The 15874-nt window shown below is 42.4% G+C and overlaps 1 protein-coding gene across 4 annotated transcripts; it reads left to right on the forward strand.

The window, feature by feature from the left end:
• The first annotated feature begins 207 nt into the window (after positions 1 to 207).
• Positions 208 to 7024, forward strand: MED21 (mediator complex subunit 21). Of its 4 annotated transcripts, XR_015706717.1 has the most exons (6): positions 208 to 358; positions 742 to 856; positions 2935 to 3035; positions 5727 to 6133; positions 6337 to 6439; positions 6824 to 7024. XR_015706717.1 is itself a non-coding variant. In XM_009465081.2 (4 exons), the coding sequence occupies exons 1-4, from the start codon at positions 317 to 319 to the stop codon at positions 5901 to 5903; spliced, it is 435 nt and encodes a 144-aa protein (XP_009463356.1). In that variant the 5' UTR covers positions 208 to 316; the 3' UTR covers positions 5904 to 7024. The 4 variants fall into 4 exon arrangements, 1 of the variants encoding a protein (XP_009463356.1); XR_015706715.1 differs by having other exon boundaries at positions 5727 to 6439; XR_015706716.1 differs by having other exon boundaries at positions 6337 to 7024.
• Positions 7025 to 15874: the final 8850 nt, after the last annotated feature.

Here is a 15874-nt window from a genome sequence, read left to right on the forward strand (position 1 = left end):
AGTTCAGCAGCTGCCAAACACAGGCGACAAAGCAAAAAGCGTCAGAAAGTGGCTTCCTCTGGCTCTGAAACGCGGGGCGCGGGGCCGCCCCTCCTGCCGCCGCTGCCGCTGCTGCCCGCCCCGGCCCCGCCGCCTCAGCGGAGGTGGGAGCGGGCCTCCTCCTGGCCTGCAGGGGGCGCGCCAGGCCCGCCCTGCCACACCGGAAGGAGGCCTGTGCCGCGCCGTGCCGCGCCCCCGTCCCCGCCCCTCCAACATCCAGGCGCCCCATTGGCTGAGCTGGTTGCTGCCGCCCGGTCAGGTGGGCGGTGGCGGCGCCATGGCGGATCGGTTAACGCAGCTGCAGGACGCCGTCAACTCGGTGAGGCGAGCGCTGATCTCTTCTCTCCCCCGACGTCCGTCGTTCTTCTTACCGGCGGGGCGGGCAGGGCGGGGTAGGCTGGCGCTGGGCTGTGTTGTGTTGCGTCCCCTCCCGCCTCTACGGCCTGTGCCGCTGCGCCCAGGCCTGGCCGTTGTTGGCCGTTGGGCGTGTGAGGGGCTGCGATCCCTTTCCCGGTCCCCTGCCCGCAGCGCCGAGCGCTGGCAGGGGGGGCATCGCCACTGGCCGTCACGGGCTGCGGGGGTGTGCGCCCACCTGACGGCGGGGTGTGGGTGGGCTGCTGCGTGGCGTCCACTGGGACGCAAAAATGAAATTGAAATAGCTTTAGCGGTGACATAAATTAACGCTCTCTTTACTGCTTGCAGCTCGCAGACCAGTTCTGTAATGCCATTGGAGTGTTGCAGCAGTGTGGCCCCCCAGCCTCTTTCAGCAACATTCAGACAGCAATAAACAAAGATCAGCCTGCTAATCCAACGGAAGGCAAGTCTGTTTTTCTGCATGTCCTAACAAAATGTGAACATGTTCTGATGTAGCACATCTATGATACAAAATCTGTACTCTATTTCATGCTCAACAAACAATTCCACCAGTAACTGGAGGAGTGATTGCATTTAAGTCATGAATTGGTGTCAGCTGCACTTGCTGCATAAGATTGTGATAGTGGAAATGCAATTTTAAGTGTTAAGTAAGCATTACAATGTATTTCTTGCGTGGGTTTCTTTGCACAAATACAATAGCTCTACAGATATAAACCATTTTAATAAGACTGCTGCAAGAGGTTGTTAGTGAGTTGTTCATTACTTCCAAGAAATCTCTTCAGAAAGAATTAGCATTAGTTTTATGAAATCATGTATGAGTTTAAAATTCTCCGTGTCATAACTTTTTAATTATTTGTGTTTCTCCATGTATCATCTGATTATGTAATTAATTAAGGAATAATGTCACATCAGATCTCCCCATTGGCATTTGTGGTTTTGTTGCTGGCTGTTTTGTTTTTGGGTTTGGGTTGTTCTTTTTTGAGAGACAAGAAACTGATCTAAGACACTGAACTTGGCAAGCAAACTAAAAGTTCTCCCTGATTTGATAGTTTCAAGCTAGTATTTAAATAACCATGTTATTCTACTCCTGAATCTTTTTTCTTCTTTTTTTTTTTTTTTTTTTTATCCTGAGAAAATTTTACGTGTATCTTGTATGAGATTAGGTTTGTCTATTAGGATGTCAGGGGAGGCTGGTTTGGAGAGCAGCAATGCACTTTCTGGGACAGTCGAATAGTAGTTCTTCATTGGTCTGTGGTGGTCTGCTCTCTGATACTGGAATTAGTTGGAAGAGCCAGCTGAAAGACTTGGTTGCTTCCTCATCTTACCTGCTGCTGTCCCAGGTGCCGGCATCAGCATGGTGGCAGGAGCTAGAGGCTTTGTTAAGGTCTTAAAATGATAGGTCATGACTGACTTCTCTTTTGATTTTTCTTTTTCTAAAATTCTGAATGTAGTGAGTTCAGTGAAATCATACAGCCACGTTAGCAGTGCTGATGAGGCAAAACAAAACTACCAGTTATGTTTCTTTAGATATTTAAAGTCTTAATAAGAAGGTCTTAAAACTCTTTACAGGTAAACCCTGTGGTGACTCTGAGTAAGCTTTAAATGGATATGTTGGTTTTGTTGTTTGTGTTTTTTGTGGTTTTTTTTTAAGTTAAAGTTAAGTGTACCTTTGAGAATGCCACTGTCTTCTATAGATTTTTGCCATTAGAAAGTATTTTCTCTCTTGCTTCCACAAATCGTTCATGAACCAAGCAGCATAAACAAATATGTAAGATCTTAAATTATAAATTGAAAAAGGCTGTTTCAATATTTTAGCGGTAGTAATGGAATTAATTCAAATTGAATGGACACAATTCCATATGGAAAGGTTTTGTTCCTGGCTTATGGTGCCTTTTATTAGAAGTCCATGCAGTTCTTTCACTGATATAGCAGTGAAAATTAAGGTCTGTTTTAAACTTCCAATCCTTTTCCATTTCTCAGGGGCAATTTAACTTTTTCTGTGGCTGAATAGGAATTTTTTTTTTAATTAAATACCTCAAATTCTTTCACTAATAATGTGTTGCTTAACATGATCTAAATAATCCATCTATTTGAATCACTACCTTTACATCATTTCTAGTGTTCTTTTTTTGTCTAGTGGCAGATTTCAAGGCAAGGATTGAAAAGTTAAATGAGTTTCTAGCTACTTCTCAATACTTAATGTAGTGACTAGGACACTTAATACTGGTATTAGTGATTTCTTAACTGGCTTACCATGATGGAGTTCTAACTGTTTTCTCAGTTGTACAAAGCCCAGCCCTTGTATAACTGGTTACCTTGTTTAATCTAGGATTGGAATCAAACTACCTTCATCTTCTAATATGGTTGAGTTCTCGTCAGTTGTGATACTGTTGTTTTCTTCACGTAGGAGAATTTTTAACACCTGCATACTTGAAGTCTGTAGAACTTTCTGTGCTGTGTATGCAGAATTGTGCTTATTTCTAACAATGTACTGAGTAGGCTGACTTTTCCTTTTTAAAGAGTACGCCCAACTGTTTGCCGCATTGATTGCACGAACTGCGAAAGATATTGATGTTCTGATAGATTCCCTGCCTAGTGAAGAATCAACAGCAGCTTTGCAGGTAAGAGTGTTCTTAATTAAAGTATCAAAACGTAACTGAAGGCAAACTTCTTCCTTTTTTTAAACATATTTTTTTCTCTCTAGGCCGTGTAATCTTGAAAACTGACTTTAATGTAAGCCTGAATTTTTCATAAGGGTAGCCTGTGAGTACTTCATAGGCTTAGTGGAAATACTGAAGTGGCACCTAGTTCTAAATAAGGTTATACACAGTGAGAATATTTTAAACTTACTTTTCTGTTAGAATGTTTTCTAAAAAAAAAAAAAGTGTTTTTATCATAATACCACAATACTGGAAACTGCTACCTGTTTGTTTTTTTTCCCTAGCTGTTCAAATATTAATACAACAGGTGCAACAGTACTGATGCATTGCAGGGTTGTTGTGTTTTCCCTTGGATAATCTTTCATACTCTCTTGCTCATTGGGAGCGTGTTTCATTTTGTAGCTGCAGAGCCAACACTTCACTGAAGCCTGTTGTGTCCTTCCACGATGTTTCTGGTTGGTAAAGGGTTTGCAGCGTATCCTTTAAGTTCTCCAGCTTTGTCACAAAACAGTTCTTTCCCTTTTCAGAAGTTGCCCTTCTTGGGACCAGCCAGCCAAACTGGGTGCTTTTGTTTCTTGCTCCTTCTCTCTTTAGACGAGAGGTACTCTAGGAAGAGCGTGGGAACAGAAAGTGGCTACTGGTCAGGCAGCTATTAGCAGGTGCAGCCGGTATCACAACCTCTGTTCCCTGCCGTACAGGAGCTGAACTGCTGCAAACAGCTTGTGAATCCTTTCACAATACTCAGCTGTTTCTCACTCCAAGAAATGCCTTGGATCCACGATTCAAAGAATGCCACTGTGTTGGGGTTTTGGGGATATTTTTTTTTTGCTGTTGCTTCTACAGATCTTGCCTATTAAACAGCATCTATTTTTTTTTTTCTTTTTGACTCTAACTGCTGGATTTACATCAAGTGTTTTCTCTTTAGAATGCAACAAGGGTGCAAAGAGTGCTGTTTCTCTGAGAACCCTGGAACTGCTTTAAGATCACCTGAAGGTTTTACACCTGAGTTGATAATCTGTAACTATTCAAAGGCATTTTACAAAAGACTAGAGGTGCCTGCTGGGCCAAATACAAATTACTTGACAGTGACATCACATTTGGTTTTAAACAGAGGAGGTTGAATTTGGAAATGTTGCTAGTCACAATAAAGGCTGAACATACTAATTGGGCCTGTTAACACCAGCGTAATTTCATGTAACTGCATATTTAATCGCTGAAGACAGCTTTCCTGCTGCAGACAAATTACAGGCTTCTTCCATGACTGAGCAGGGTCTGATCATAGTGACAGCTGATGCAGGGAAAGCAGGGTGCTCCAGAAAGAGGAGCTCGTTATCCAATAGGGGCATGCTTTCCTTCGAGGTGATACTTGAACAGTTTCTTGCTCTGTTAATGCAGAATCTCGTTTCACAAGAATTTCTCATCTTTTCTGTTTGGTGTGGTTTTGAGATAAATTAGCTTAGATTCCATCACTTACTGATTCTGATTTTTATTTGCTGTTGTTTAATTTGGTGCAGTATTAAAGATAAATATCCTGACATTCTTATAAAGACTGTTACGAAGATGCTTGAAATACTCAATACGCAGTACAGGTTTTGTTGAGAAGTGGTAGATACTTGGCTAATAGAGATGTACTTAGGCCGATCGATCTTTTTTTTTTTTTTTTTTTTTAATACTAAGGTTGTCTTGGTATATGTTTCAAATCTGACACTTGTCTTAAATGAAAAAAGGGGCTGCTACACTAATGCCCGACACAATTTACCCGTCCCTTTTGAGTTCCCTTGTGGTGCAGTTGGTAGTACATATTCCGCTCAAATCTGCGGCTTACCTGCAGTCACCTGTTTAACAACTGAGACTGAAGTAATTGAGCTGGATTCTAAATTTCAAACTTTTAGCTTTTGCTATCTTCCTTCTATCTCCCTTCCTCCAAGGGCTATCAAGTCCTTCGTGCATATATTTTATATAAAGACATCAGCGTTGCAGAACAGAAGATGAATATGTGGGTAGAATTTGCCAGTTAGTTTAAGCATGACTTCTTAAGGACCTGTACATAAACCTGGATAACTGCTTTAAAAAATATCCATTTGAAACTATTTTGGTTTGTCTTTTCTGTTATTGAGTTAGAACAAGTCTTTTAGTAGTTTTAAATTTGGTAAATATTTTAAAGTATTAAAATATTTTGAAGTTAAAATGTTTTATTTCACTAAATTTTGTCTAACTGAGAAGCAGTTTGGTTCTGAAACAAAATATTGAAGAAAAAAAGGTTAAATAATACAATTTCATCTGAAATATGCTATTTAACGGAAAGGTTTAAATAAGTTTGCTTACATCTCGCTGAGCAGCTTTCAGTAAGGGAGTGGGGATGGGGATAAATACTCACTTCTCATCAAGAAAAGCTGTGCTGAGCCAAGAGTCATAATATGAAAGAAGGTGACATCTCTGGTGGGGGGGTTGTGTTTACTCAATGTGGATATGCACTGGTTTAGGCTGCACCCTATAACGAGTTGCTTTGAAGTTGCTAGTATGTAATCAGGGGCTAAAGAGAGAACCTTTCTCTTTTCTAGGGAGCACTGAGTGTTCCCTCACCGTCCTTTAGTAGCAAGTCAATTTTGTATTTGAAGATCCTTACTTAGTTTTCTCCCTTTTACTTTCAAGGCTGCTAGTCTGTATCGATTGGAAGAAGAAAATCATGAAGCCGCTGCCCGTCTGGAAGAGGTAGTTTATCGTGGGGATATGCTGCTGGAAAAGATACAGAGTGCGCTGGCAGATATTGCCCAGTCGCAGCTGAAGACGAGAAGCGGCACGCACAGCCAGCCCCTTCCAGACGCGTAGCAGCAGAGGGCAGCGTGCCCCTGCGAAACCGAACTGCGGCGGGGAGGGTTGGAAACACGGCTCTGCACCCACGGGGAGGTGTAACACCCAGCCCCGCTCCTGTGGGACTCTTGAACGCTCTCTCGTCGTCGGTAACAATGTCTTCTGTCAAAGCTCAAGCTGCACATTTTGTATGAGAAACACTTCTACTGCAGAATCGGTGGTTCTGTTCTAGAATTACATGTATTGATGTATGTTTTCTTGACTTAAAATATTAATTTCTGAGCTTTCTTTTCTGTTCATAAATCTGTCTGACTTCAGTCTGATTTGTTATCTTCATTACACAGATCTTAGTCCCTAAAGGGAATTCAGAAGGAAAATATTCTCAGAGTATTTGTGTACTTTGCTCAGTCCTACTTTCAAACTTCAAATATTCTTGGTGTATTTTTTGTAGGGCTCAAACACAGACATGCTTGAATTTGCCAGAGTTCCATGGAGACAGTGCTAGACGATGATGTGAATACAGTGGTGGCCATCTGTTTTAATTAACAGAAATGGTAATCAAACATTTGTATTACTACTTGGCTGGTTTACCACCCTTTACAGAGCAAGTAAAAGGATAAGTAAACTCTAATGTTTGCAGAGTAAGTGTTCTTGCCATTGGCATCTCATTTAAAAAAAAAAAATCAATCTGCAGGTATCTGATATTGGCGTTTATTATTGTTTGTAATTCACAAATGGGTCTTTGACTCCATTATTGCCACTGACACGCTTACTCTAACTTGCTCGTGCCATTTCTCTGCTTCTGCTGATACTCTGCATTCTTGTGGCGACTGGTGAATGCCTCTAAAGCAGACAGTAATGAGGAAGCATTGGATGATTGGGAATAAATTAGCAATGAGGAAACTGAAAATAACTTATTATGTAATGTTGCTTTTCAGTGTAAGCAGTGGCTGCCACGTGAATGCCGTGATCATAAGCAGCAAGAGGCCTGTCATCCCCAACATGCTCTAGAGAGTTTTTTGTTTTTTGTCTTCACACACTGAATAAATTTTTGCCCCTTGTCTTGGGATTCTAGAAATACCAACATCTCTTTTTGTATTTGAAGAAAAAAAAAAAAAACAAAAAAAAAACCAAAACAACACCAGATAATGTAGGGTTCAGTGCTTGAGCTTGGAGTTGAACTGTTAGTAATTTTCTGTATTTTTGAGTTAGCAGCCTTGTATTATGGTAGGATGCTGTTTATTGCCACATAACACCTGCTCATTTCCTGATCAAAACTACATACTTCTGTGCATTGGACACGCTGTCATTGACTTGAAAGTTACTATTGTTGCTATTGCACATAGACAGATAAGAGCAACTCAAATATGTCTTTAGCATGCTGATCCTTAAGGAATTAGATGCAGCCACTCACTAGACTGCACCAGTGAAAGGAAGAGTATAATACAGCACAGGATAAATCTTGTATACAGCCTGTTTTGATGATTGAAAAATACAAAGCTGTTCCTACCTGTAACAAATACTAAAACTGAAGTATTTAATTGGACTGGTATTTAATTAAATATTTAATATTATTCTGTCAAATCTGCGTATCTGTAGTCATAACCTTAGTCGGCTGTTGTGAGGCTCTTGTACTATCCAGATTCCACAGAAGGAAAAACAGCTGGGGAGGGGAACAGGCTACAGCACGGCCCTGGTTCTGTAATGGGATCTTTATTAAGAATAACTGGGCTGTGGTGATTTACTAAGCCATGTAAATACGCCCATGTCCTGGGAGGCTCGAGGGGCTGGATTTTCATTTGAAGTCAGTCATGGGGCCTGTTTGTTGTTTTGTTGTTGTTTTTTTTCCCCTAGAAAAATTGCATCCAGTGCATCTCAAGTTGGGTGGGGGGGGTGGGGTGGATTTTTTTGTGGTGGTTGTTTGTTTGCTTTTTAAACTAGTGGACTTGGAAAACTCAGAGTGAAATGTTTGGGCTTTGCTTGTGGGTTTTTTTTTTTTAATTGAGATGTCTTAATTTGCGATTTGTACAGTGCTGGAAAAGGGGTTAGATCTTCAGAGTAGATTCCCTGGTATAGCTTAACATGTGCATCACCTCGAACTTGTTAGCTTGGAAACTTTTGCTGTGGGAGATGGTGTACTCTTCAGTAACAATACAATTATTTTAATTTCATATCTTTCTATTTTTCATACTTGAAAATGGCTGTATTTCTGCAGCCTGATATTGCCTAATTGTAGAAGCTTTTTATTTTAGTTGGTCTTTATTTGAATATGCTGGCCCACTTTATGTTAAAGTGTGTATCGGTATCAGACAGTTAATCTTAGAAGTAAACCTTAACCAGAGGTATAAGCTCCCTAGTAAGTATGTGTGGTTTTTCAGTACTTGTGTCTAGTCTAGTGAATGTTGCCAATTTAATAGAGATGCAGTTTGTGATACAGTTTAAAAACAAATAACACCAAAAAAGCGAGAGCGCCAAAATTGCTCTTTTTTCCTTGAGAAAATGTAATGTTTCGGTGAGTGAGTAGTACTGCAAGATGCACGACCACACTAGTTCTTGTGTTGTGTTGCTGGACTAGCTGTTGTAAATCTTTACCTGCTCTTTTACAGTCTGCAGCTCAGTCGGTAAGGTTGTATATCTTTTGTTGGCCTCTGACATGAAGAAAGGGGAAAAACACCAATTTGCTACAGCTGTCTTAACAGACAAAGCATTAGATTGGGGATTCGAGATGTGGATTCCTTTCCGTTCTATCACAGATGTGCTGATTTTTCCAGCCCCTGCTGTTAGGGCTTAAACATCTCGTTTAAAAAAACAATGTGTAATGGTAGTGATCTCTTTAGGGAGGTACTCATGCAAGAACTGTAGGGCATGCAGGATTACTGTGTCTACCATTTAGCACCCCAACTTTCAGTACAAAAAAAAAGGGGGGGGGGGGGAGGAGGCAAATGCCCTTGGGACAAGGCATCGTATTCTCCCGAGAAGTCTTGACTGCCTCCAAACTTTCAGTACTGAAGAGAGGCAGGGCGGGGGAGAAAAAGCCCTGCATAACAGCTGCTAACAAACGTAACAGGTTACGTGCAAGAGAGCTGTAAAAGGAAACTTTGGTTGAGACAAGAGAATAAATGGAGGTAAAGCATCATGGGAAGAAAACAAAAGTACTGAGCAAGATATAAAATGGTTCTGCATATTATGTTGGACAAGGAGTACTGCCCAGTGAACAAATTGTGCTTTGAAGAAAGATAGCACAGAGCATAATGGAAAATTCCATTGAAAAACAATCTCAACCACTTCAAATGAGCAGGAGCATTTCATGCTGAGAATCCATACAGCCCACTGGCAAAGATGTTGGAATCAATTTAGTAAATACAAGCGGCTGATCAAAGCCTAGTGTTCTTTACTATAAACAACCATGCTTGGAGGAAAGGAACACCTCGCAGCAGCTGTTCTCATTTTCAGATACAAGAATACGGAGGAACTCATACACTTGTTTTTAAAGATACTGGAAAAAGTGCAGTAACAATATTTTAGCTTCATGTCTTTATGAAGTTAATCCTGGCTTACTACTGCAGATGATCTTTGGAGATCCGGGAGCTTCTGCTGTGTGTGGCATGGGGAGGGTGTCCTGGCTGTCCCCGCAGAATTGATACCAGGAGGTTTTGGGAGCTTGCAACAATACAGGCCAGGGACTGCCTGGCTGGGGAGCAGCTCTGCTCAAATGGCCTGGGGGTCTTGGCAGACAGCAAGCTGAACGTGTGCCAGGAGCTGGCCCTGGCAATAAAAAAGGCCAACAGCATCCTGGGCTGTATTAGCGGGAGCGCAGCCAGCAGATCGAGGAAAGTGATTACTTCCCTCTGCTCAGCGTGTGGTAGACTGCATCTGGAACACTCTGTGCAGTTTTGGGCCCCCAGCATCAGAAAGATGTTGATAAACTACAAGTTCAGCAGAAGGCCACCGCAATGGCGTGGGCTGGAGCACCTCCCCCATGAGGAGAGGTTGAGGGAGCTGGGCTGGAAGAAGAGATGGCATTGGGGGCACCTAACAGAGCCTGCCCATACCTACAGGCAGGTTATGGAGAAGACAGAGCCAGGCTCCTGGCAGTGGTGCATGGCAGAAGAATGACAGACAGTCGATGTAAATTGAAACAACAGAGGTTTAGACTGGTCACAGGGGAAAGATTTTTTACCATTAGGACAGTTAAGTTTTGGAACGTGGTTCCCAGAGAAGCTGGAAATCCTGGGAGGTTTTTCAAGACCTGGCTGGATAAAGCTCTGAGCAACCTTGTCTGGCCTCACAGCTGACCCACCTTTGAGCAGGAGGTTGGGCTAGACACCTCCTGAGAGGTCCCTTCCGACCTGAATGATCCTATGGATACTAGACACATTAATGGTCTCGGAAAGAACCAAGAAAGCATTAAGCGCGGTGGTGTCCCCTTTCTAGAATGGCAGATCTGGAGGACAGAAAACTTGAGGTATCTGGTATCAGTCTCATTCACATTGATGAGATTTTGTGATGTAGGTCTCTGCACTGGAAGGCCATTGAGTTGACCTTATGCGGTGTGAAATTCCATGCTGTGGTGGCCCAAGTTTCCAACAGGTGCCCTTGGAGATATGCAAAATCCACATCCTACACTTACAGAAAATTGATCTGTCAGATGGTGCTGACTCACTATTAGACAAAGGCAGACTCCTCTAAAGAAAGAAATTGTATTTCTCTTTTATATAGCTTGTTATGTAGTCTTACATAAGAAATAATGAAAGCCCTATTTTCAGGCACCAAACCTGAGACTAGAGCAAAAGTTTTATTCTAGCTTTTTCTTTCAAATCTATGGAAGAAAGTTTGAATTACTTTTATTGACTTAAGAACAAATTGTTGATTGACTGACGTGACCTTTTTACCTCTAACCCATAGGACTATGTTCCAGCAGCAAAGGGCACAGAAACCAGAGTTTGCAAATGAGGTGGTTTTTATGCTCCAAATACGTCAGCCACTGTGCTTTATGGGCTTGCGATGAGCAGCATCCACGGTGGAAATGATCTCCAGGAAGTTTTTGTCTGTTTTAATGTAGTTAGTGTAACATGCTTTGTAGCATAGCTTCACAATTATTACACACTGTTTGTGTACACTTACATGCAGGCTTTATGTTTATTTTTGTTTCTTGGAAAGCTTTGTAGGGAAACTTGCTTGTTCATGGTAGCTAAGCAAGCAGAACAGGAATTTTATATTCTCGCTGCTGCTGTACCCAACCAGCATGGCCAAGTAGCTAAACACATTCACCTCCTGCTCTGAGCACAAAAGGGCTGTCATTTTATGACTGTTTAGACTGTCACCCTGTTTCTTCTAAATTTCTGTTTATAGCTAACATTCAGATAGCATAGCACAATAGTAGAAACAGACCTTCCCCTGACTATTTTAACTTGGTACTTACTTACTATAAATATTACCAGGGTCCTGGATTTAACCTCTTTAGCCTTATACACTTCACTGAAGCCCTAAATGAATTAATTTTTGTGAAGTGGAAATTGGTAGCTGAGTAGGGACTGTGCAATTTGGCTGCAAAACATCCTTTCTCCACCCTGCCCGCTTAAAAAGAGAAGATTGAAATAGAAGCCCTCTTTCAGGAAGCAACGGACTTCATTCTATGACTGTATGGGAGAGCAATTGACTGCGCATGGGAGAGCAATTGACTGCGCATTGACTTTCCACAAGTGCTAGAGAAAAATCGTAATTGTTTTCCCCAGTCATGATCCAAGGGAGAGAAGCCATATTCATAAAAAGGACAATACCCTTGAAGCTAAAAGCTTAAAAGAAGGGGGCTCTTGCACTGAGACCCTACCAAGATTGTGGAGGTGGGGCTTCTGCAGGTGTCTGCAGAATGATGAAGAGGAAGAAGTAACAGCCTGCTTGCTTGGCGCCTGGGGAACTGCCTTCAGTGCGGAAGAATGGGAATGCAGATTTTATTTCAGCGCTGAAGAAGAGGGATGTTAAAGGAAAAATGTCAGGACGGTCGGGATACAATTGTACACAACCTGAGAAAGCGCACCTTTCTGAAAGAAAAGAAAACATACGGTTGCCTCTCTTTGCTTCCTTTCCAGAGATATCAGAAAAAGGTTGCGTTCTGTTTACGGTCGGCCTGCCATTTTGTTTTGAATGCCCACATCAACAAACGCTCAACATAAGCAAGCATTAATTTTGAAAACTGGGCAGTTTTTGGATTCTGCAGTTAAATAAACCTCTCCACGTGTGACAGTGAGCACCCTGTGTTTAATGAACCTGGGATTGAAAGGAAAGCTTTGGCAGAGGAGGTTTTCGCTTGGTGGTGTTTTAAAAATGGCAATAAGCTGCTGTCAGAAAGCTTTCTCTTGTGCGGCGACGCAATGAGGGTGCAGTAATTTATCCAACTTCTGCTGTAAAAAAGCCAGCAGAATCACCCAGCTGTTGTAAAATGACATTTGATGGAGAGGAAGCAAACCCTTTATTTCAGTGGGACTATGTATGTGTGTGTAAAGCTAAGGAAGCATCCTAACTGTCCTAGGCTCTGTAAAGTGGGGCATGTGCCTCTCTGTACATTCACTGTGTGATTTCCAAAGAAAGAGGCACAGTGTAAAATGATGGAAGGGAAACACGGCCATGAAGAAGAAAAAACATTTTAGACAACTTCAAGGGCAGTGAGTGAATATATAATGTCCACCTACCATCAGACCTCCTGGTGAGGTACCTCCTCCTCTCTCATGGGGCTCCCACTTCATGGCCCTCCCTACAGCATCACAGCCAGGGCTGGGGCTGCAGCGCAGACATGCCTTCAGCCTCATGAATGTAGAAGCGGAGTCACACCTAAATTGGATTCCTAAAGGAATCTCCTAAAGGATGCACGATGTGGTCCTTCTTCCCCAAAAGTCACTGAGTTTGATTGTAAGATTATGCAACTGGTTAAAATTACATTATTTTAATTTGTACTGCAGGAACCAGCTATAAAAAGGTGCCTACAGTTGATGCGGGTGACGTGTTTCAGCTTGCTTTAGGCATCCAAGAGCCCAAACCGCACTGCTTTAGTAGTCCCTGTTAGCAAAGGAGAGCTGAAGTTCCTAGGCGCTACAGAGGTCCTGAGGTTTTCAGTGTGTCAGGCAGATGTACAAGGCGTGCAGAGTGGCACCTGCCCTTGCTTATGCTGACCAGCGACAAGGGGAACCCTTCCCGTGACTCCAGCAAGCTGTGGAGGAGGCCCCTGGTGTGCTTAGAGGGAGTGAAATCCTCTAATGAGACAGAACAAGCAGCTCTGACTTGTTTTGGTGTGCTCAAGCGTGCAAAATGTAATTCTACTCGGCGCATTAGTATTTCTCAGCCGAGAACAACTGTGTTTGACTGCTTCCCTATCTTGCCTCCTCTGCAGGTATTTTGCAGTAGCTGCAGGTGAATGGGTATACAGCCACAGTCACCTGTGTGGTTCCTGCCACCTGGTCCTTAATTGGCCAGTTAAAAGTAATGAATCCCTGCCAGCCTCTCTAACAGGAGAAGGAATTCAGGTGGTGAGGCGTGCTAAAAGGCACTGTTTTGACCTTAGGTGTAGCTGGGGAGTAAGGGATCAATTTTCTTTTCTCAAAAGCCGTACCATGAACTTGTATTTATGATTTAAGACAATTGCTAGGCATCTGTAGATGACAGCATTCCTTAACTGTATTACTTGTTATTTATGACTAGGTCATGTTTAATTGTCTGTCGTGTAATGGTGGATACTCACCTCATCAGAAGACCTGACTTTGGAAGTCCTGGCTTTGGAATAGACCATACATTGGTAGGCTGAAATGTAAGAAAGGCATTTATTCCAGGGATATTGTACCATGAAGAATCCTATGGAGCAGCATCAGAAATGAATCTGATCATTTAGGGTAATTAAGTGGTAATATTTACCATGGTAAGAAAGATTATGCTTCTGCTCTGCACAGCTCTTTCTGCTTGATTGCTACCAGAATAAAGCTGCAAGAACGTAACTTCTCGAATAATGAAGTTAAAGTGTAAACAGGTTGTAGTCTGCTTTGTAAAGGGAACTTGTGGTTGTTTTCTGTCGATAACATCTGACGTTGAGGTGTGGCAACTGAACTTCACCAGTTAACTGTACGTTTTCCAGACTTAGCTGTCTTCAGCAGCAAATCATGTTATGATTTATGGCTTTTCAAAGAGTAATGGTTTTTTTGACCCAACCGTGAACACAGCTAGAGCTGGGTGGGGTACATGAACGCTGCGGCTCGCTTTGAAAGCCCTCTGTGGTGCTGCACTGGTATGTCTGAACCACAGGTTCAGGGTTAGACTGATCCTGAAATTTAAGTTCAGGAAGACATCATCCCCAGTCTTAGTGACAGGGATTTTTTAAATTCTTTCTTACTTCTTTATGGCATGGAACTGGATTATTCCTTAGGATTATCCAGGCACTTAATCTAAGGAGTTTCTTACTCCTGTAGGGAACAAGTACCTTAATAGTGCCCTTGATCACCTGTGCTTGCTTCCTGTGGTACTCTAGCATTTGTGGCTCTTGGTCTTTGGTGCTATAGCCTTGTGGTGTGAGATGCTGTTCTGTGGTTTCAGTGTTTGGGGTTGTGTGACTGAATGCTTCTGAACTAAATAAATACCATGTGGTGGTGTGCAAGTGGTCTTGCTCGCCCTGGCAGCCCCTTTCATTTTCATCTTATGTTTAGTCCTTGTTATGTTATTTCCGATCTAACCTACGTGCAAAACCTGACCTCTTTGGTGTTAACAGTCTGTCGCAGAGATTTATTACAATACCCCACTGAGGTCAAGGGAACGTCCTTTCCCAGAAATGGGTGTGCGGGACTGGGCTGGAGTGCTTGCAAGGCGATGCTGCACTGCAGAACTTTTAATTCTCTCCTTTACTTGTGATTCATAATCCTGACGTACTCAGGAACTCCTATACCAGACACAATAGAGCCAGCTGTTGCACTTGGCAGAAATGCATTGTTCTGGTATTTTAACCCTCCATAAACCCACGCTGAGGAGAGAAGCATGGCAAAATTGGTTGCAAGGAGGCACCCTTCCTGGTTGTGACCGCCCTGGACTGTCCCATAGAGCTGGATTCCTTTCTTTCAAAATCTTCAGATCAGTCCTTTGAGAGCACATCTTCAGATCAGTCTTTTAGTCTAGAAGAACAGCGTTTTGAAATAACAGAGTCTATCGTAGAGACTGCATTTAAACTGTTTGTGGTCACTTTTGCTTACAGTTTTTGGGGGATAACCTACGCACAGCTCTAAAACATCCTTGAGGTCTCATGCCAGGCTTTTTTCTCAAAGGTATTCCACCTCACCTGGAATCACTCAAATTATCATTAATCCAGAAAGACAGATTGAGAATGTGTGGATGTGGCTCATACTCTAGTATGAGGAAGAAGAGAGAGGAAAGACACCGGTCCTTGCACAAATGAATACACAGAGTAAAAGTGCTCCAACAGGAAAACAGATGCAAAGATTCACCACTTCAACCCTAAAGTTAGGGCTCTGCACTGGAAGGTGAGCAGCCTAAGTTCAAATCCCCTCAGTCAAAATGGGTCTCCCTACATTGAATATAATACATACTAAGCCTTAGGGCTAGATAGGGACTTGGGATGTACAAGGAAAGGATTGCTGTGTGGGACGGAGAGGACAGCGAAAGAGTATTGCAGCAAGAGAATGGGGATGTAGTAGTCCCTTGGTGATAATCAAACTCTTGAATAACCCATTTAGTTGAATTGTGCGTCCCAACAAGTGAAATATCTGCATAGCATCTTGCGACAGGAGACCCATTCATTCTGAACGGGAGTAAGGAGATGGAGAATTATTTTCTGTAGCTCAGATGAAACAGCCAAGTATGGCTGTGACTGCCTCTGCTATTTTCTTTGCCATACTTTCACCTGCTTTTTCTCTGAAATGAGGTTTTCCTACAAGAGACTGTCCTGTCAACTTGATCTGATGATTCTCTGGCAAATCAAAATAAATGTAATTAAATATTAA

Source organism: Nipponia nippon, unplaced genomic scaffold, assembly GCF_047370975.1.
Source record: "Nipponia nippon isolate SJK-2023a ecotype South Korea unplaced genomic scaffold, ASM4737097v1 scaffold_3, whole genome shotgun sequence".
Taxonomy (NCBI): Eukaryota; Metazoa; Chordata; class Aves; order Pelecaniformes; family Threskiornithidae; genus Nipponia; species Nipponia nippon.